This window comes from Lepidochelys kempii, chromosome 4 (assembly GCF_965140265.1).
Source record: "Lepidochelys kempii isolate rLepKem1 chromosome 4, rLepKem1.hap2, whole genome shotgun sequence".
In the NCBI taxonomy this organism is placed as follows: Eukaryota; Metazoa; Chordata; order Testudines; family Cheloniidae; genus Lepidochelys; species Lepidochelys kempii.
The window spans coordinates 39,984,148-39,999,975 of record NC_133259.1 but is presented as its reverse complement, the minus strand read 5'-3'; the positions used below and the strand labels follow the sequence as shown (position 1 = coordinate 39,999,975).

The window sequence follows — 15,828 nt, the reverse complement described above, 5'->3', positions numbered from 1 at the left end:
CTGCTCACAGCAGGAGAGAACTGTGTCACTCTAATTCAGTCACAGGTCTTCCAAACATCTGTTCTAACACTAGGTTATCAGATTAAGAAGAGATATTGCTGGGAGTTGAAACAAGTTCTTGTTCAGGATCCCATGGCTAGAAGGAAGGCAGCAGCTTTAAGGGACCCAGATTGTCATGGATTAAAATTCAGGGGTAGAGAGGGTTGTTTAATTTTATTATAAGGTACTCTCACAGAAATGTGGAAGACACACTTCCAAGGAGGAAAAGTCCCAATTTGTTCATTAATGTTTTCACAACAGTATTAGGCAAATATGCTTTCCTTCAAAATTGGATGTGTGTGTTTTGTTCTAGCTTTTAAAAAATATAAAACACATGTGGCCAACACAAAAAAATACCGCTCTGTTTATGTTAGCGTTCCTGTAAATCTCATTCCAAGCAGAAATTAACAGGGGACAGAATTATGTTCCCTACCTATGTCTTTCCCACAACCACTCAACACTCCAGCACCATAAGGATGCGAGTCAGCCCAGAATAAATTCCTTACATCAATGTTTCAAAATATTGACTCAACTAGCTGTTCAGTCATCATCAGTGTAACTCTCAGCAAGAAGGAACATTGAAGCAGTTTCCTCAATCTATGCCAAGACGCCAACGCAATCATCCACTACACAATTTGTTGAAAAAGTGTCATAGTCAGCATTAAAATATTCACTGTTTGATTCTATGATAAAAAAATTCCCTGTTTAAAAACAACATCTGAATGTACACCGTCTTGGTGCTGAAACATGAGCAGTATTTCTAATACAATTTAAAGAAAAACATTAAGCTAATGTACCAGAAAGGGGCGGGGGGGAGGGGGAGGAAATCACAAAAACAAATACAGAGCCAATGTAATTAAATTAAATGACAGAAACCCACATTTCACTGGTTCCAGACTTGAAGCTCAAAACTCACAAATCTAGACCTCCTTTATATCTAACAACTAAGTTAACTGTGCTCCCTGGGCAAGTACTTAATTTTTCATTTAATTAAAGTATCTTACTATAAGTGTCTGCTCTAAGATAATACCAACATGGAAAGCAGGGCTTCAGAACACTTAAAACACCATCCTATTCATTCATTCCAAGCATTATACATCTAACAAAAAAAATATATATAGCACTAGAGCTAGCTCAATATTATTCAAATGTTATTAAACAAACACTGCAGCTATTCAGCAAATAATTCATTCAAGTAGTAGTTTTTGTCGTATTGGATCAGTTCTATAGATTGTCATTTTAAAAGGGAACAGCTGGAAGGTGATTTGGCAAACAGGAACTCATAGCTCTATGGGAAAACCTGTGGAAGTAGGCTGAAGGGGAGAAAATTGCTCCAAGGTTCCATTCTGCAGTACTTCCTGAACCAGTTAAACTGGGCGGGAGAAGGAGGAAGAAGGAAAAGATGGGAAGGATTTCCTCACCATCAAACAGGCTACAGTGCCAGCCCCCAAACACAACAGAACTTGGGAGAGATTAGAAAGGAGAAATCAGCAGAAGGCCAGATGATATCTACATGAAGGCTCTGTGCCAAGTCTGTATCCCACAGCATTATCCCCACCCCTCACGCCCACAGACTTCTGCATACGGTAGTTGCCCCAGAGTCCCCGCAAAGGTATGTGGGGTTGATCAATGGTAAGAAGGGACTCCCCACCAAGTAGCTGTTTTGGAAAATACAGTTTCTGCCCACATCTACATTTTTGCCCGGATGTCTGCAGAGTCAATGAGGGACAAGAACTTAACAGTTTTGACCACTAGCCTACTTCCCACCCCCAACCTTTTTTCTTGGTGTGAAGTCCCAGAGTTGTGGAAGACCTTCTTTGGATCTGAGGGCAGGGGAAAGGGAGAAAGTGAACATGAAGACAACATAGTCCATTTCTATATGGGAAGGGGAGACTCACGGGCACAGGGTCCCCTGTACATGTGCAAGTTAGGGAATGGATTTGGAAGTTCTGTAAGTATTAAATAGAACAGTATCTTTTAAAGATAACTAATATGTGTACTTATAGTTTCAAATATTGAATTATTAGATGCAAGAATAAGATAAGTAAAGACAAAAAATCCACAGTGAAATCAATAAGAGCAGGCCCACAGTGGGATAAGAATGGTCTAATTAACCTGTTCTCTTACCTGGATCAGCACGATTTCATATCATTAAAACATATAGTAGCAGCGTAAAGAACGGCCAAAGAATTAGGCTTTAATAGTTATTAGAACCAGTCTAGTTCTTCAGCAACTATAGCACAGTGCATACAATTGGGCAAAAGGGTAAACTGTTCAATGAACACCCATAAATTTTCTTAGTATATAATTAGTGGACCATACTAACTAATTTAGAGTTTATTGTTTATTAAACTAGAACGTTATGAAGCAGCAACTGGCTACACTCAAACACAGTAATAATGCAGCCTTTAACTACACAACACAATGCTAATTGCAAGTCCATTAAACATAATAATATGACATACAGAAACTCTTGTTTGGCTGTGCTTGTAGGAGATGTAGGAAAATCCTCCAGTCTACAGATGAAGATTGAAGAGAAAGCAAGAAAAACAAAAAGCAAATAAAGAATAAACATTCATGCAAAATTAGTTAAATATATGTAACCCACAATATGACAAATTATCTAAAAATATATTAAATTTTAACAAGTTGACACTGGTTTTTAGAAACTTTAGTAATTTTTCCCATTTTGTTGCATCCCTATTTTTCTGTGTGCAAGATCAGAGACACTGCATTGAACAGAAACATTAATTTCAGCCATCATCTAAAGTATTACATGGCTGACAGTTCAGAGCTTTTATTCACACTTGTTAAATATGTATGTATGTTTAGCAATTTGGGTATGGACAATATCAAAAATACAGGTTTTTAGTACAGAAAACAATATTGCAATATTTAGTTAGAATTTATATAGTGGAGAGAACTTGACAAGAATTATTTTTAAAAATGAGACATGAGTGACTTTTCACATGAGACAGTCTCCTTAGTCATCTCATCACTATGCATATTTTAAAGGCCAAAGTAGCATACTGAGGGTTACCCAACTAACATTGAGAAACGGCGTGACAGTGATTTTACATTATGAAAAATTGTAATTTTATTTGTAGTGCTCTGCAACTCAAATATAAAGAGATTCAAATGGAAAGGAAGAAAGAAAAACAAGCATGCACTTCTAAGTTTGTGAACATAGCAAAAGTGCAAACTGCATGGACATTGAGCAAGTCATTCTAGATGTTCATGCGTAAAAGGTGATATTTTAAAATTTTGTCAGTTGTATAGGGGTAAAGAACAGACCTTATAGAGGTAAAGTAATTTAAAGGACCATGCAACATGAGGGGTCAAAAAGTTCATCCTTTCTGAAGCAAGAAGATCTCATATGGGAAGAATCAGCATTAAAAGATTAAATACTCTGATTTAAGAACCTCTGTGTACCATTCAAGGAACTCTACAAACTTTTAAAAAGTAATTATTAGAAACATTATAGAAATAACTGCAGATACACATAATGTCATTGAGTCACTGTGTACACACAAAGCAGGAGAAAATTGTGTACACACAAGGCAGGAGAAAGCTATGATGTTGTGCAAAAATATTTTTATTCAGTGGATCTATTTCCTACCATTTTTCACAATCCAACCATTCATTTGTTTAGGCAATGATCCTGCAAACTCTTCTGCACATACCCTTTGCTAATGGGAGTAGACCTACTGAAGTCCACAGGAGTATTCATATCTGTATAGTTAAGTATATACCTAAGGGTTTAACTGATTGGGGCCATAATTATAGATGACTGTATGTTCACCATAGCCCAAATACTGTTCATTGTACTCACACAAATAGTCTCATTAACTTTTATGGAATTATTTATGTAATGCAAGCAGGATTTACTCCAAATACAAATGTTTGCACTGTATATTGTCTGGACAAGAAAAATGGCTCTCTCACTATAAATGCTGTCATGAAACAAAAAAATTATGCTTTAGTTTAAAAAACCTTGTCTGTGTCTGTATAAAAATTAGTTTTAGGACCCAGACTTGAGACCCATTCCAACAACAAGCTCTACATGGCTGCCCATAGAGCTCTACTTACTTAAAGGGGACTGCATGGATTCAGACCTCATTATAAGATCAGGGCCCCGGCCTCCACAGCAAGTCCCATACGTTTCTCTGTACATACAGCTGATTCTCCATTTCTATACAAATGTGTTTTTGTTATTTTTAAATTGTTTTTGGCTTCACACTCACTGGATATTTGGTGTAATTCCCTCCAGCAGAACAATGTTAACACCACCTATATGAGCAGTGGCACAGGTCTCAGTCATCTTTTGGTGCAGTACATCTTTAAGAGGAAAGAGAAAATACTTTAGAAATACTGGAATATAGTAAAATACTTCCATATATGTCAATTGCTTGCCAAAATACAGTACAAGCTAACGTAAATGTCACAATGTTTGATAATTGTATTAAATAGCCTCACATTTAAACACTAGCTGGTGAAGGAAAGTTGCAAAAATGTAAGCTACACTTTCATTTTCTAAAAGTTTTTTCATTATATTTCAGTTTTTTGAAGTTTTAAATAAATGTTACATAAGAAATATTTTATGTAAACTTAGGTATTTTTACACCATAATTACATACATTTGCTGTTGCCTGGCTGGAAGATGTTTACTAGTCAAAGAAAAGCCTCTCCCACCTTTCATTTTTTCTTTTAGTGTGAAACTTCCATGAATCCTCTTCAGCTCTGATTCCATTGTTAGTCCACCAATATCTGCTTCAAGGTGTGTGCGATTCACCATGCCTATTCCAAAAACTATTAGAGTCACGTGCTGAGGTTCAGAAGTAACAAGACTGCGCTTCCTCTGTGTCTTGCTCAAGCTGCTATTGTCCTGTTCATTCTCAAACACAACTCTACATGCAGGTTCAGTAGGGCTCCGAACACCTGCACAAATATATACCAATTATTCAGTGAAAACTTGAGTAAATGATCTACTGTGAAACCTATTTAAATTTGTATTTGAAACTAGGAATTATTTCCTGTATAAGGCGGCGACATTCTGGCTAACCATTGGTATGTCACTCACATCAGTCCAGTAACGTTGTCACAACTGAGCAAAAACCAAGTCATTAAAGATTAAATAATAACTATAACTACAGATGATTTCATTATTGTACTGCTAACAATTGCTGATCCCCTTGAACTAAAAATATTTGCTGAATGTTACAGCCTAGAATGAGTATTTAATACACTGGCATGCCTATGTGACTAGATATCAGCTTTCATAATGAGCAGCGGCCATTGTGCCTAGTTATTAGGCATAGCTCCCTTCACTTAAAAAGTGGTGTGAGAGATTTTAGACAGGTAAACCCCATTTAAAAAAAAAAAAAAACAGGAGAAATTTGCCTCCTTGAAATATTTCATCTTTAATTAGATTTCCTTAATATTTCTGGTCAGTTTAATGGCCAGAAATCTCTAGTAATTTAGTTTTGGTGGATAAGTTTCCTTTTAAACACTTTAAACATAACATTAAAAGAAATGTAATAATGGAATTTACATGTAGAGAAGTATGGATATTATCATTTGTCAATTAAATGGATTTCCCTCACTTAGCAAATCAGAAGTTTACTTGCAAACAGGAAACATTTTGTTTGGAAGCCAATAAGATGCCAACCTGAACTCAATAATTCCATTTTACAGTCATTTTTCTGAGCAGAACTACACAAATATTGACAACTTTTAGTAAATCATTTAGGAAAGAATCTTCCCATTTGTAAAATCTATCAGAATCCAATACTACAAAAATCTATGTAAATTAAATTATTTTCAACCCTAAAACATCTCACCTGTTGGCCCAAAAGTTTCAGATGATTTTTCTAAAATCCCTGTTGGATCAGAGATAAGTGAATAAAAATTCAGCAGTTTATACATATTTTGCCAGCACTCTGCAGAGGGCTCACTCTGTTCTGACACTGTAATTGAATCTGAGTCATCCATATGAATGGTCATGTGATCAACCACATCCTTTGAACCCTTCCTGGATACTTTAGAAGTTCTTCTTTCTGATCTCCCAAGAGAATTCTTGTTTCGAGATTCTTTTTTATTGTTCTCATTATTGGTTCTTTTGTTCTTTGTGTTGTTTACTCTGCTGCCTCCATTAATGCTTCCTCGGGAGCTGCGGCTAAAGTCAGAAGAGCGAAAGTCTCTATGTTTGCGGGTTTTAAAGGTAGGTGTTGGAGAGGCCGACCCAGCAGTGTATCTGCTGAGTTTGATGTCCGTCTGTGTAGCTTTAATATCATCTATCATTGTACTGAATTGATGAATAAGCCGAACCAGTGCCATATCTACGTGCTGGCTTATGGACTGGCAGGAAATTGTAAAATTACAGTGAAAAGTATTATAGTAACGCTTGTTCAGGTCATGAAAAGAAAGGGCATTGGTGGAGTTTTGGGGTGTACACATTGACTTCTCCATTACAACAGCACTAATGCTAAAAGTTTCCAACATCAATGCTGGTTTGAATTCAAGTGGGGGAAGATTGACAGCTCCTTGCCTAACCAAAAAAAAAAAAAAAAAAAAAAAAAGATAAAAGTTAAGGATTTTTTAAAAAGAGAAGGCCAGCATTAAATAGCTTTTATATAAAAAGTTCAATAAACTAGTAATATAACAACGTTCAGTTCCTTCAGGAGACCACCTCTGCATTATCGTTTATTCATTTTTTACTATATAGTTTTCCAATATTATACAATATATTGGCTACAGTAGAAACAATAGAAGTGAAAGTCATTTTGGTTCAATATTTTATTGTATGAAATGTGTAATTTGTCAATTTTACCATCCAGTTTTGTCTAAGATGTTTTGCAAACAAAGAAGTAATATAGTTTTATTCAGTAAATGACAATTACATTACAGGATTGGAACATCCTAAACCTTGTCAACATCTCTACCTCCCATCCCCTTAGCCCCACCTCCTCTCTCCAGCCTTTTCTGTTGTAGACCTCAAACCTGAATAAGCAGCTGGGTCTCTGAGGTTGCACCTATATTTCTAAAAGTGAAATATGAAGATATCAAAATCATTTGGATGTAGCTTTTCCAGGTGAAAGTAAATTAAAGCTTAATGAAAGACTGTTTTCCCATTCTGTGAGGATGTGTTTCAGAAAGTCAAAACAGAACTTGAAATGGTGAAAAAGCAATTTCTGTACTCTTACACATATATATGACAGGTTTCAGAGTAACAGCCGTGTTAGTCTGTATTCATATTCTCTGTGTATATATAAAGCCTGCTGCAGTTTCCACGATATGCATCTGAAGAAGTGAGCTGTAGCTCACGAAAGCTTATGCTCTAATAAATTGGTTAGTCTCTAAGGTGCCACAAGTCCTCCTTTTCTTTTTACACATATATATGTAATTTAAAAATAATTATTTAATAATATACCTTCGTGCTCTCTTGCTTTTTCTCTCTTTTGTTGTATCTGAATCAACAATGTCTGCCCTGAGACAGTCCAAAGTCCCTGAGAATGAAAGATACTCTCCGAAATACATTCTATAGCACAGTGGCACTGCGTCTTGAGACTGAATTCCTGTATGGCTCAGAAGAGGTTTGAAAACAACCTAAAAAAATATAAGGTCTCTGAATTAGTTCTGTTGTCTAGATATTTTTATACTTCTGTTTTTCGGCTTCAGAAATGAGTTTTAATTTTTATTATTATTATTATTAATCATAAAACGAGGGTATTTGTGATAAGCTAACTATATAAATTGTAAAATAAAAAAGATTTCCTTTTAAATTTCATTTAATTTGTATTGCTGTTAAAAAGTACAAATCCAAGATTTAGACAGAGAAGAAATGTAGTGAACCTATTTATCCCAAAAAGCCCAGTAAAACTCTTATGCAGCATGTTTACCTCAGCCACTGGTTGCTTTAAATTTATAGCTAGATGAGGGGGTTCCATCCAATTGCAGCCCCAGCTTTCTGACTGGGCAAGGAAAGGAGTCTGCAGAGGAAGGCCCTCCACACAAAAGACCCAGATTCAGTTTATCACAAATCCCCTAGCTCTTCAGATTTAAAGGGAAATGCCCTCTTACTCCTCACTCATGGAAACATTAGGAGACTCTCACAAAGCTTTCAAGGTTATACTGTTTGATACAATACAAGGTGGAACAATATAACTACCTTACGTTTTACTTTGTTTTATCAAACATTTTTTCCTCCCAACAAACTCCCAAACTCATTAAATACACACCTGTGCATCTGCAAGCTGAACAGCAGGAAATCCCTGGTTACCCTCTTCTACACCTGCAATGTCATCCTGACTGGTGCTGTGCTGAGAATGTGTCCCATCCAAAGTGTTCTGGTCACTAGACAGAACTGTATTGAAGTCTGAAGCAGAGGGTATTGTGGGAAGATTGGGTGCAACACCTACAAAATAAATCCCTGTATGAACACTCCAGAACACCACAGCAAGTTATAACACTAAGTGAGTCTACATTGTCTAGACAAAGAATAAAACTCATAAAAAGGATAGTTATGTAGAAACAAGCGGAATACTCAGAAGTCAAGTTGTAGCCTTGTTGATCCCTGGATCTTAGAGAAACAAGGTGGGTGAGGTAATATCTTTTACTGGACCAACTTCTGTTGGTGAGAGAGAGAGAGAGAGAGAAGCTTTTGAGCCACCTAGAGCTCTTCTTCTGTCTTTCTACTGAGCTCAGAAGAGCTTTGTGGGGCTCGAAAGCTTCTCTCTCTCACCTTCAAAAGTTGGTCCAATAAAAAGATATTATTTCATCCACTTTGTCTCATTAAAAGTCAAGGTTTTTACTAGGCTACTAACATTAGAAAAGAGCTCTTCAAAGAGTGCTTTGAGTTACCATGACATTTAGTGTATTTAAGTATCTACAGCTAGTGTCAACAAGCTGACCCTCAGATTATTTGTGGAAAACAACATACCATACTCCTATTAAATATCAAAATACTGAAAGTTAGTTTGGTAAATCTGTGCAAAAATAAAAATAAATTGCACCCAGATCAAAATATAGGATTTGCTGGTCTAAAACGTAAAGCTTCCATGAATTAGTGAGCCTGAGGAACATGTTTGGAAAACATAATTTATTATTACAGAAAACTCAGCAAAAAGAATGGTTATTTACCTTGATATGACTATTGGCTTTTGAGATATATTGTCCACATGGGTTCTATTTATTGCGTGCACACACTGCACGTACACACCATCAGATTCTTTTTAGGCAGCAGTGCCCATTGCGACCACACCTATGCTGAAGCCGTCCTCATGTCCCCTTCACTAGATAGCATAAAAGGTGGAAAGGGACAAACATCCCTCAGTTCTTTTGCCAGCACAGAATCCCAGGAGGACGACGACTCCATAGTGGCAGGTAAGGAAGACAGGTTGTATAATCCATGTAGGCAACACATCTTGAAGAACCACAATTACTGTATGGTAAGTAACCAATGTTTATTATTCAAATGTTTGCCCACTTGGATTCTATTCTTGATAGCTAACAAGTTCTTGTCTGTTTGTTTGGAGATAGATCATAGCAATCCAACTGAAACAATGGCTGGGCCTACTTAGACGTGTGGCTGGTGAGACGAAAACAGGTGGGAGACTAAGTCACCCAGCTGAGTTTGCCAGCAAAGAAAGGCAGGGAGGTAGGATTTTTTCCTTTGACTTGAAACCAACTCTATAAGGAAGAATCTTCAGTGGAAGGAAAACTGCACCTTGCCAACAGCACTGCTAGCTCTTCTTCTGCTTGCACCTGTAAGGGCCCTGATGGCTTCTACCCAGGTCCTGGTCTTGACTTGCTGGGAATGCAGGCTGCATGTTCCTTCTGAAGAAAGCCAGGGATGGGGAACCACCTGGTAAGAGAAGTATCTGTTGTTGGGGTCCCTCAAGCAACAAGTAAGAGAGCTACAGGAGGAGATGACTAATTTTTATAGTACCCAGGAGCATTAGGACTTCATCGACAGAACACACTTGGAAACATCTGGGATGGAGAATGCTAGCTGACTACAAATGACTTTAGCATCACCAGAGAAGAAAAGAACCACCTGCTTTAAAGGCAAAAGAAGGCTGTTGGCTACCCTGGGCATTAGACAGTGCACCACCCCCGAACCAGGTCCTCTGTCAATTCGAGGTCAAGAATCAGTATGCTGTACTGGCTACAGGAGAAAAAGCGAAGACACCAGCCCCAAAGCTATGTGGCTCATGGCCACTGCTCCCAAAGAAGGGGACATAAAGTGGTGGTGGTAGGAGAGTCCCTTCTGCGGGAGATGGAGGCATACATTTACCAATGTGACACAATGTTCTGGGAGGTGAGCTTCCTGCCTGTACCCTGCTTAAGAGATATGAAAGGTTGCCAAGGTTCATCACTACCCCATGCTGCTTAGCCACAAGGGTACCAATGATATTGCTAGGTACAACCCTAAACAGATCAGCTGTGACTACAAGGCTCTGGGAGTGACACTGAAGGTGTAGAGGATGCAAGTGGTGTTCTTGCCCATCCTCCCAGTTGAGGGTAAGGTTCCAGGTAGAGACATGCACATCCTGGAGATGAATGCATGGCTGTGTAGATGGTGTTGATAGGAGGTCTTTGGCTTCTTTGTCCTGGCTGTCCAGGAAGGAGAACTGTCTTTTGTCCAGAGACTGCTGGGAAGAGAAGGGGTCTATCTAAACAAGAAGTGGAAGAGCATCTTCACACACCAACTCATCAACCAAGTGATGTTGAAAGCCCCAACAACCCATGCTTCCAAACATTAGTAGTACGTCTAACTTAAGGAAGATCTATCTGACCACTGGTCTGGCCAGTCTAACTGCTCTGAAGAACATGAGACATGAGCGTTCTCAGCCAGGGAGCTCAAAGATCCTGCAAACAGTACATTACTGAGGTCTGACACCTGGCATGATAAGGTGCTTGGCTGAAATCCCTTATCCCTCTGAGAGGGAAGGGCAGGAACTTGAGGCCATTTATGTGACACAACATCTGTCCCCACAGACTTGGGGTCTGTTCCCTGGTGAATCATTTCTTCTGAGTGGCAGACAGGTTGACTGAAGGGAGACAGCGCATGTGGAATCGGGTTGAAGACTTTCAGATAAGGCACCATTCCCAGTTACTGACACTGCAACACCTGAGCTAGTTTGCCTTTTGGTTCAGCTCCCCTTTCATGGGAGGCTTCCACTTTCCCATCAGTTAGATACTTGGAGAAAAGTCTTTTTGAATGGAATAACCATGTCCTTTGCTACAGATGCTACATCAACATTGACCTTAGGCACATCCCTGAGAGCATCCTTTGACTCAGGCAGTTTGTAGAATCTGAAAACATGCCTGTTAATGTGTAACTTTTTCAGGGGATTGCCACTCATCCTTGATTATTTCCTTGCATGATAGATACAGGGGAACTGCTGCCACAGGAGAAGGTTTAGAAGGAAAATATTTTCTTTGAAGCTTGTTCTTGAGGGCCTGCTCACGTCTTATCTGGATCCTGGATACTACCACCTTTTCGCACACTTTTCAAACTTTTCAAGGAGGGAAAAAACCTTTCTAGCATTTTGTTCATGTCCTGCTGACAATCAGAGGCAGATATTGCTCCTTACTCAGTAAAGGAGGAAGTGTCTGAGTCAGAGGCAACCATCTTTTAGGTTTTTCTAACCCTTTTTGTTTGTTTTACTTGGGGAGAGAGGCATTTGTGTGTGTGTGCACGCACACACTTTGCAGGATTGGCCACCTAGGTATGCTCTTGGTGGAGGTCTTTTGTGGCTAGCCTTGCGAATGGCCTTGAGCCCTCTACAAATTCCTCTCTCAGAATTCTTCCCTTTAGGTTTCCACTCTTGCAGGTCAGAGGATGGGAACTCATTGGCAGATTTTCCTGAATGAAGCTGGGAGGAAGAGGGGCTAATTGTCAGCCCTGCATCTCTCCCCAGAGTACTTAGGAATGCCATTTCAGGACTTCGGGTGGGACTAGACCCTGTCTTTATGAAACATTGTATTATAGGGACTGACTCACCATGAGGTCCTGAATCTCTCCTATGCTACCAGGGGACAGGACAATTACTGAAAAGGCAGTCTTCACTAATAAGGTGGTACAGGCTGGTAAGGAATCAAAGGGGGGCATCCCATCAACTCTACTATTAGTATATAAAGGTCTCAAAAGTGAAGGGGACTTCTGAACTGGAGGAAAGCCCTTAAAGATTCTAGCAATTGCAGGTTCAGAATACATAGTGTGGCCCTGGATAAAAGCATGATGTGCAGATATTGCTGCCAGGTGTATCCTTATGAAACTAATAGAAAGTCCAGATTGTTTCACAGCTAGTAAACAGCACTGAAATGGGTGTTGTCAAAAAAGCAGCTGCTTCTGAGATGCCCAAACAGAAAATTTCTTCCTTTTAGCTTTATAAGTCAGTCTGATTGAGGCTTGCTTTCTTAGGAGCAGTATTTTCTGAACTGCTTGTTTGGTGAACATCAGCTAGCCAATACAAAGGCTGTCCAGGTCCCAACATCCAAGGGATGAGAAAGGCATCTGACAGGCAGCCTGAACTGTAGCACTCTGTGGAGCAGAACACTCGGCATTTCTTGTTTTGGACTCAGGTAAATAAGTCTACTGATTGGCCTCCCCACTTACAGGACATGTTCTGCGACACTGGATCCTTGATTGATCACTCAAGGTTGCCTGAGAACGGCCGACTGAAGTGATCTGCTAGTGAATTGTGAATGTTGGCCCTGGAAAATTCATGGTCAGAGAGGAATATACCAATTCCAGAGCTGAATGGCCTCCTGATAGAGCGGAAATTACATGTGTTTGTTAACATGATACACATCTGTGGTATTATTTGTTAATACTCAGATTGTGAAAATCTAGAGCAGAAGCAGGAATGTTTTGCATGCCAGGTGGATAGCTCTGAGTTCCAGGAAATGTAAAGACCAGCTTATGGAGGATACTACAGGCCCTGTGTTTGAATGTGATTTAGATTCCACCTCAGAGAAAGGGCACTGATCGCTAGTCTTGGTAGGTAGAGGTGCAGAGACAAAGTACTCCCTTGCACTCATGCATTAGTTTGATGAGTACAGTGCTTGTTGCAGGACCACAATCAATAGGCCCATGTGGTGGGTTGTTACACTGATTTCAACCACACTTGCATGGACCACAGGTCAAGACTGGCAAACTACATAACATAGGGGACACCATATGTCTGAGAAGCATTCGGCATACTCTTACTGATGTCCTTCTGTGAGTTAGAAGATGGTTCATCAGGTTCCCTATGGTTTAGAATCTTTCTTGTGGAAAATAAGGTTTCACTGACCTGGAATCTAACACAGCTCCTATAAACTCTGTCTTTTTAGTCAGAGGAAGTGTAGATTCTTTCTGTTGACTTTGAGGCCCAGTGTGGTAAAGAGAGAAGTTTACTTGAACTGAGAAGTTTACCTACTGGTAGACCCCAGATCAACCTGTCTGCAGGATACAGATAGAAAGGAACACCATTTTCCCTTAAGTGAACTGTATGACTACCAAGTATGTAGCGAACACACTTTGTGGAGTGGGAAGAAGAAAGGGCAGAATCCTGTACTGGTAGTGAGAGATGTTCTTATCAGAAATCTGAGGTATTGTGACAGAGATTTTTGTTATCCATTTGTCTGGGGGCGTTAGTTGATTAGGCTGATGCTGCATGATTTTTGGGGAGGAGGTACGGAACACATTAAGTGTTTAAGTTTTAAAGCTTTATTGATAAAATAATAAAACAACAGCAGAGAGTGCTGGGGACGCTTCCACATTACTTATGGGAAGAAAGAAAGCGTTAGTGCCCCAAGCCTTAACCCATTTTTAAACTTACACACACACTACCCGAGACTGGCGAGGCCTGGGTGTAATGTTAGAAGAAGAGATGGGGAAGGGTGGACAGGAGTAGTGTCCTGGGCCCAGGTTGTTGAAGGATTTGCTGTTGATTTTTGAGTTGCTTTAGCTTTTAGGAGGGTTTTAAGTTTGGGGCTTTTGGGGGGAGGGGGTGTATTTTACTTAGGGACTTTTGCTTTTGGTGCTTTTAGGGCTAGTTTAAGTTGGCTTGCTGTGGCCTTTTTGGTTTTTTAAAAACATTTTGGCTTTGGAGATTTTTTTTTATTGGCTTTAGCTGTTGCTGTTTTATTTGCTTTTTTTTTTGCTGCTATTTTTGCAGCTTTGCTTAATCTAGTGTTTTGGGGTTTTTTCAACAGCTGGGCAGCTGCTAATTTTTTGTTAAGCCCATGACCTTGGGCCAGGGCCAGAGTTTTATTTGTACACGGAGCTAGCTGAAAGTGTTGAGTTAACCCGTTCTTTGCTTTTCTTCTTTCTCCCCCCCCGGCCTTTTGTATTCTGCAAAGGAAACTTCCACTCTCCATTCACACACCTTTGACCCTCCCCAAAATGCTTTGCAATGCTTGCAACAGTGTTAGCCACATACAATGCTGATCTGCCTTCCCTGGAGATTCCCTGAGGGAGGGGGCCATTGGGGTGTGACATTCCCCTCCCTTGACCCTGAATCAACGTTTTGTTGTGAGCGGTCCTCACTTAGGTTTTTATTTTCCCTCTGACACAGTGGCTAGGGCTACTGTTGGCCTTCTGCATAAACAGCAATATAACCTACACAAAATTGTTAGGGCAGCAACAATTGCGTACACTAGCCAACAATGACTTTTGGCTTTATTAGTAACATAGCATAGCACATCCCCCTGTTGGCATAGATGCCCCACTCGAATGGCTGTGGCAAAGGCAGCTTTCTCCAGATTAAATGTGTGCTGTAACACTGTAAAGGAGGAGGCATTTGTCTGGAATACGGTCAGTTGTTTCTGGGTGTGCATTAAGGGCAGGAAAACATTATGTCCTGTGACTCTGAAGAATGTTTTTGAGATGTAAAAAGTCTAGAATGGGAACACTAATTCCCTTCCTTCCTTGGGATGAGAATATAATAGAAATAAAAATCCCAGCCTCTGAACTCCAAGGGCATCTCTTCCACTACTCCAAGATGCAGGAGGGAATCCACCATTTACTTCAATAGTATTTCATGAGAGGAGTCCCCACATAAGAATTAGGAAGATGGTAGGGGGGTAGGAAGGCACTGGAATTGTATGCAATACCCATTTCTAATAATGTCAGATCCACTTATCCATAGTGAACCCAGTCTAGGCTTCCTGTAAGAAGAAGAAGAAGGGGAAGAAAAATAAATAAATAAAAAGTAGTTTGCCCACAGTTCTACCAGCCTCTAGACTGGTGCAAAACCTGATGTTGAGAGGAAGAAGTCGAGTACACCATAGCTGAAGAGGTCATCTTTGTTGGAACCTGTTCTTCTCTGTTGGTGGATCCAGTGCCTTCTGTAGGTTATTATAGTGTGCACTACAGGGATACCGTCTGAAAATTTGAGATCTAGCTGGTTTTCTCTTTAGGGCAGACATGTACAAGAGAATACAAAATGGCTCTAAAGTCCTTAATGAGTGGAGGGCCTTGCTGGTCTACGAGTTGAAGAGGTCACAGCCCTTGAATGAAAGATCCTCTGTTTTGGTTTGGACATGCCTGGATGTTTGATTATTGGAGCTAGGAGGATCTCTGTATCACCACATAGGTTGCAATGGTGTATGTGGATACATCCAAAACAATATTCAATGAAGATCTAGATATCAGCAAGCATGACAGATTTTAATTCTGCCCTGTATTCTTGTGGAAGTCCTTATTAACAGACCATTTGTCCTAAGGTAGATGATTATATTTTGTGAAAAACACCTAGTGTTTGGTAATGTCCATCTGGAGACCGGCAGAGGAGTAGA

The 15,828-nt window shown here is 39.6% G+C and overlaps 1 protein-coding gene across 15 annotated transcripts in view; it reads right to left on the bottom strand.

Annotated features, from left to right (window-relative positions):
• BLTP1 (bridge-like lipid transfer protein family member 1) overlaps positions 1 to 15,828 on the bottom strand; it is a 246,599-nt gene that overhangs the window by 74,185 nt on the left and 156,586 nt on the right. For 14 of the 15 annotated variants that reach the window (XM_073341054.1, XM_073341048.1, XM_073341041.1 and 11 more), the window contains 6 exons: positions 8,277 to 8,452; positions 7,469 to 7,644; positions 5,880 to 6,586; positions 4,732 to 4,977; positions 4,284 to 4,377; positions 2,505 to 2,555 (listed from right to left, as the gene is read on the bottom strand). In XM_073341054.1, the coding sequence (XP_073197155.1) occupies positions 2,505 to 2,555; positions 4,284 to 4,377; positions 4,732 to 4,977; positions 5,880 to 6,586; positions 7,469 to 7,644; positions 8,277 to 8,452 (1,450 nt within the window). The remainder of the gene's footprint in view (positions 1 to 2,504; positions 2,556 to 4,283; positions 4,378 to 4,731; positions 4,978 to 5,879; positions 6,587 to 7,468; positions 7,645 to 8,276; positions 8,453 to 15,828) is intronic. The other variant, XM_073341044.1, reaches the window with a different exon arrangement.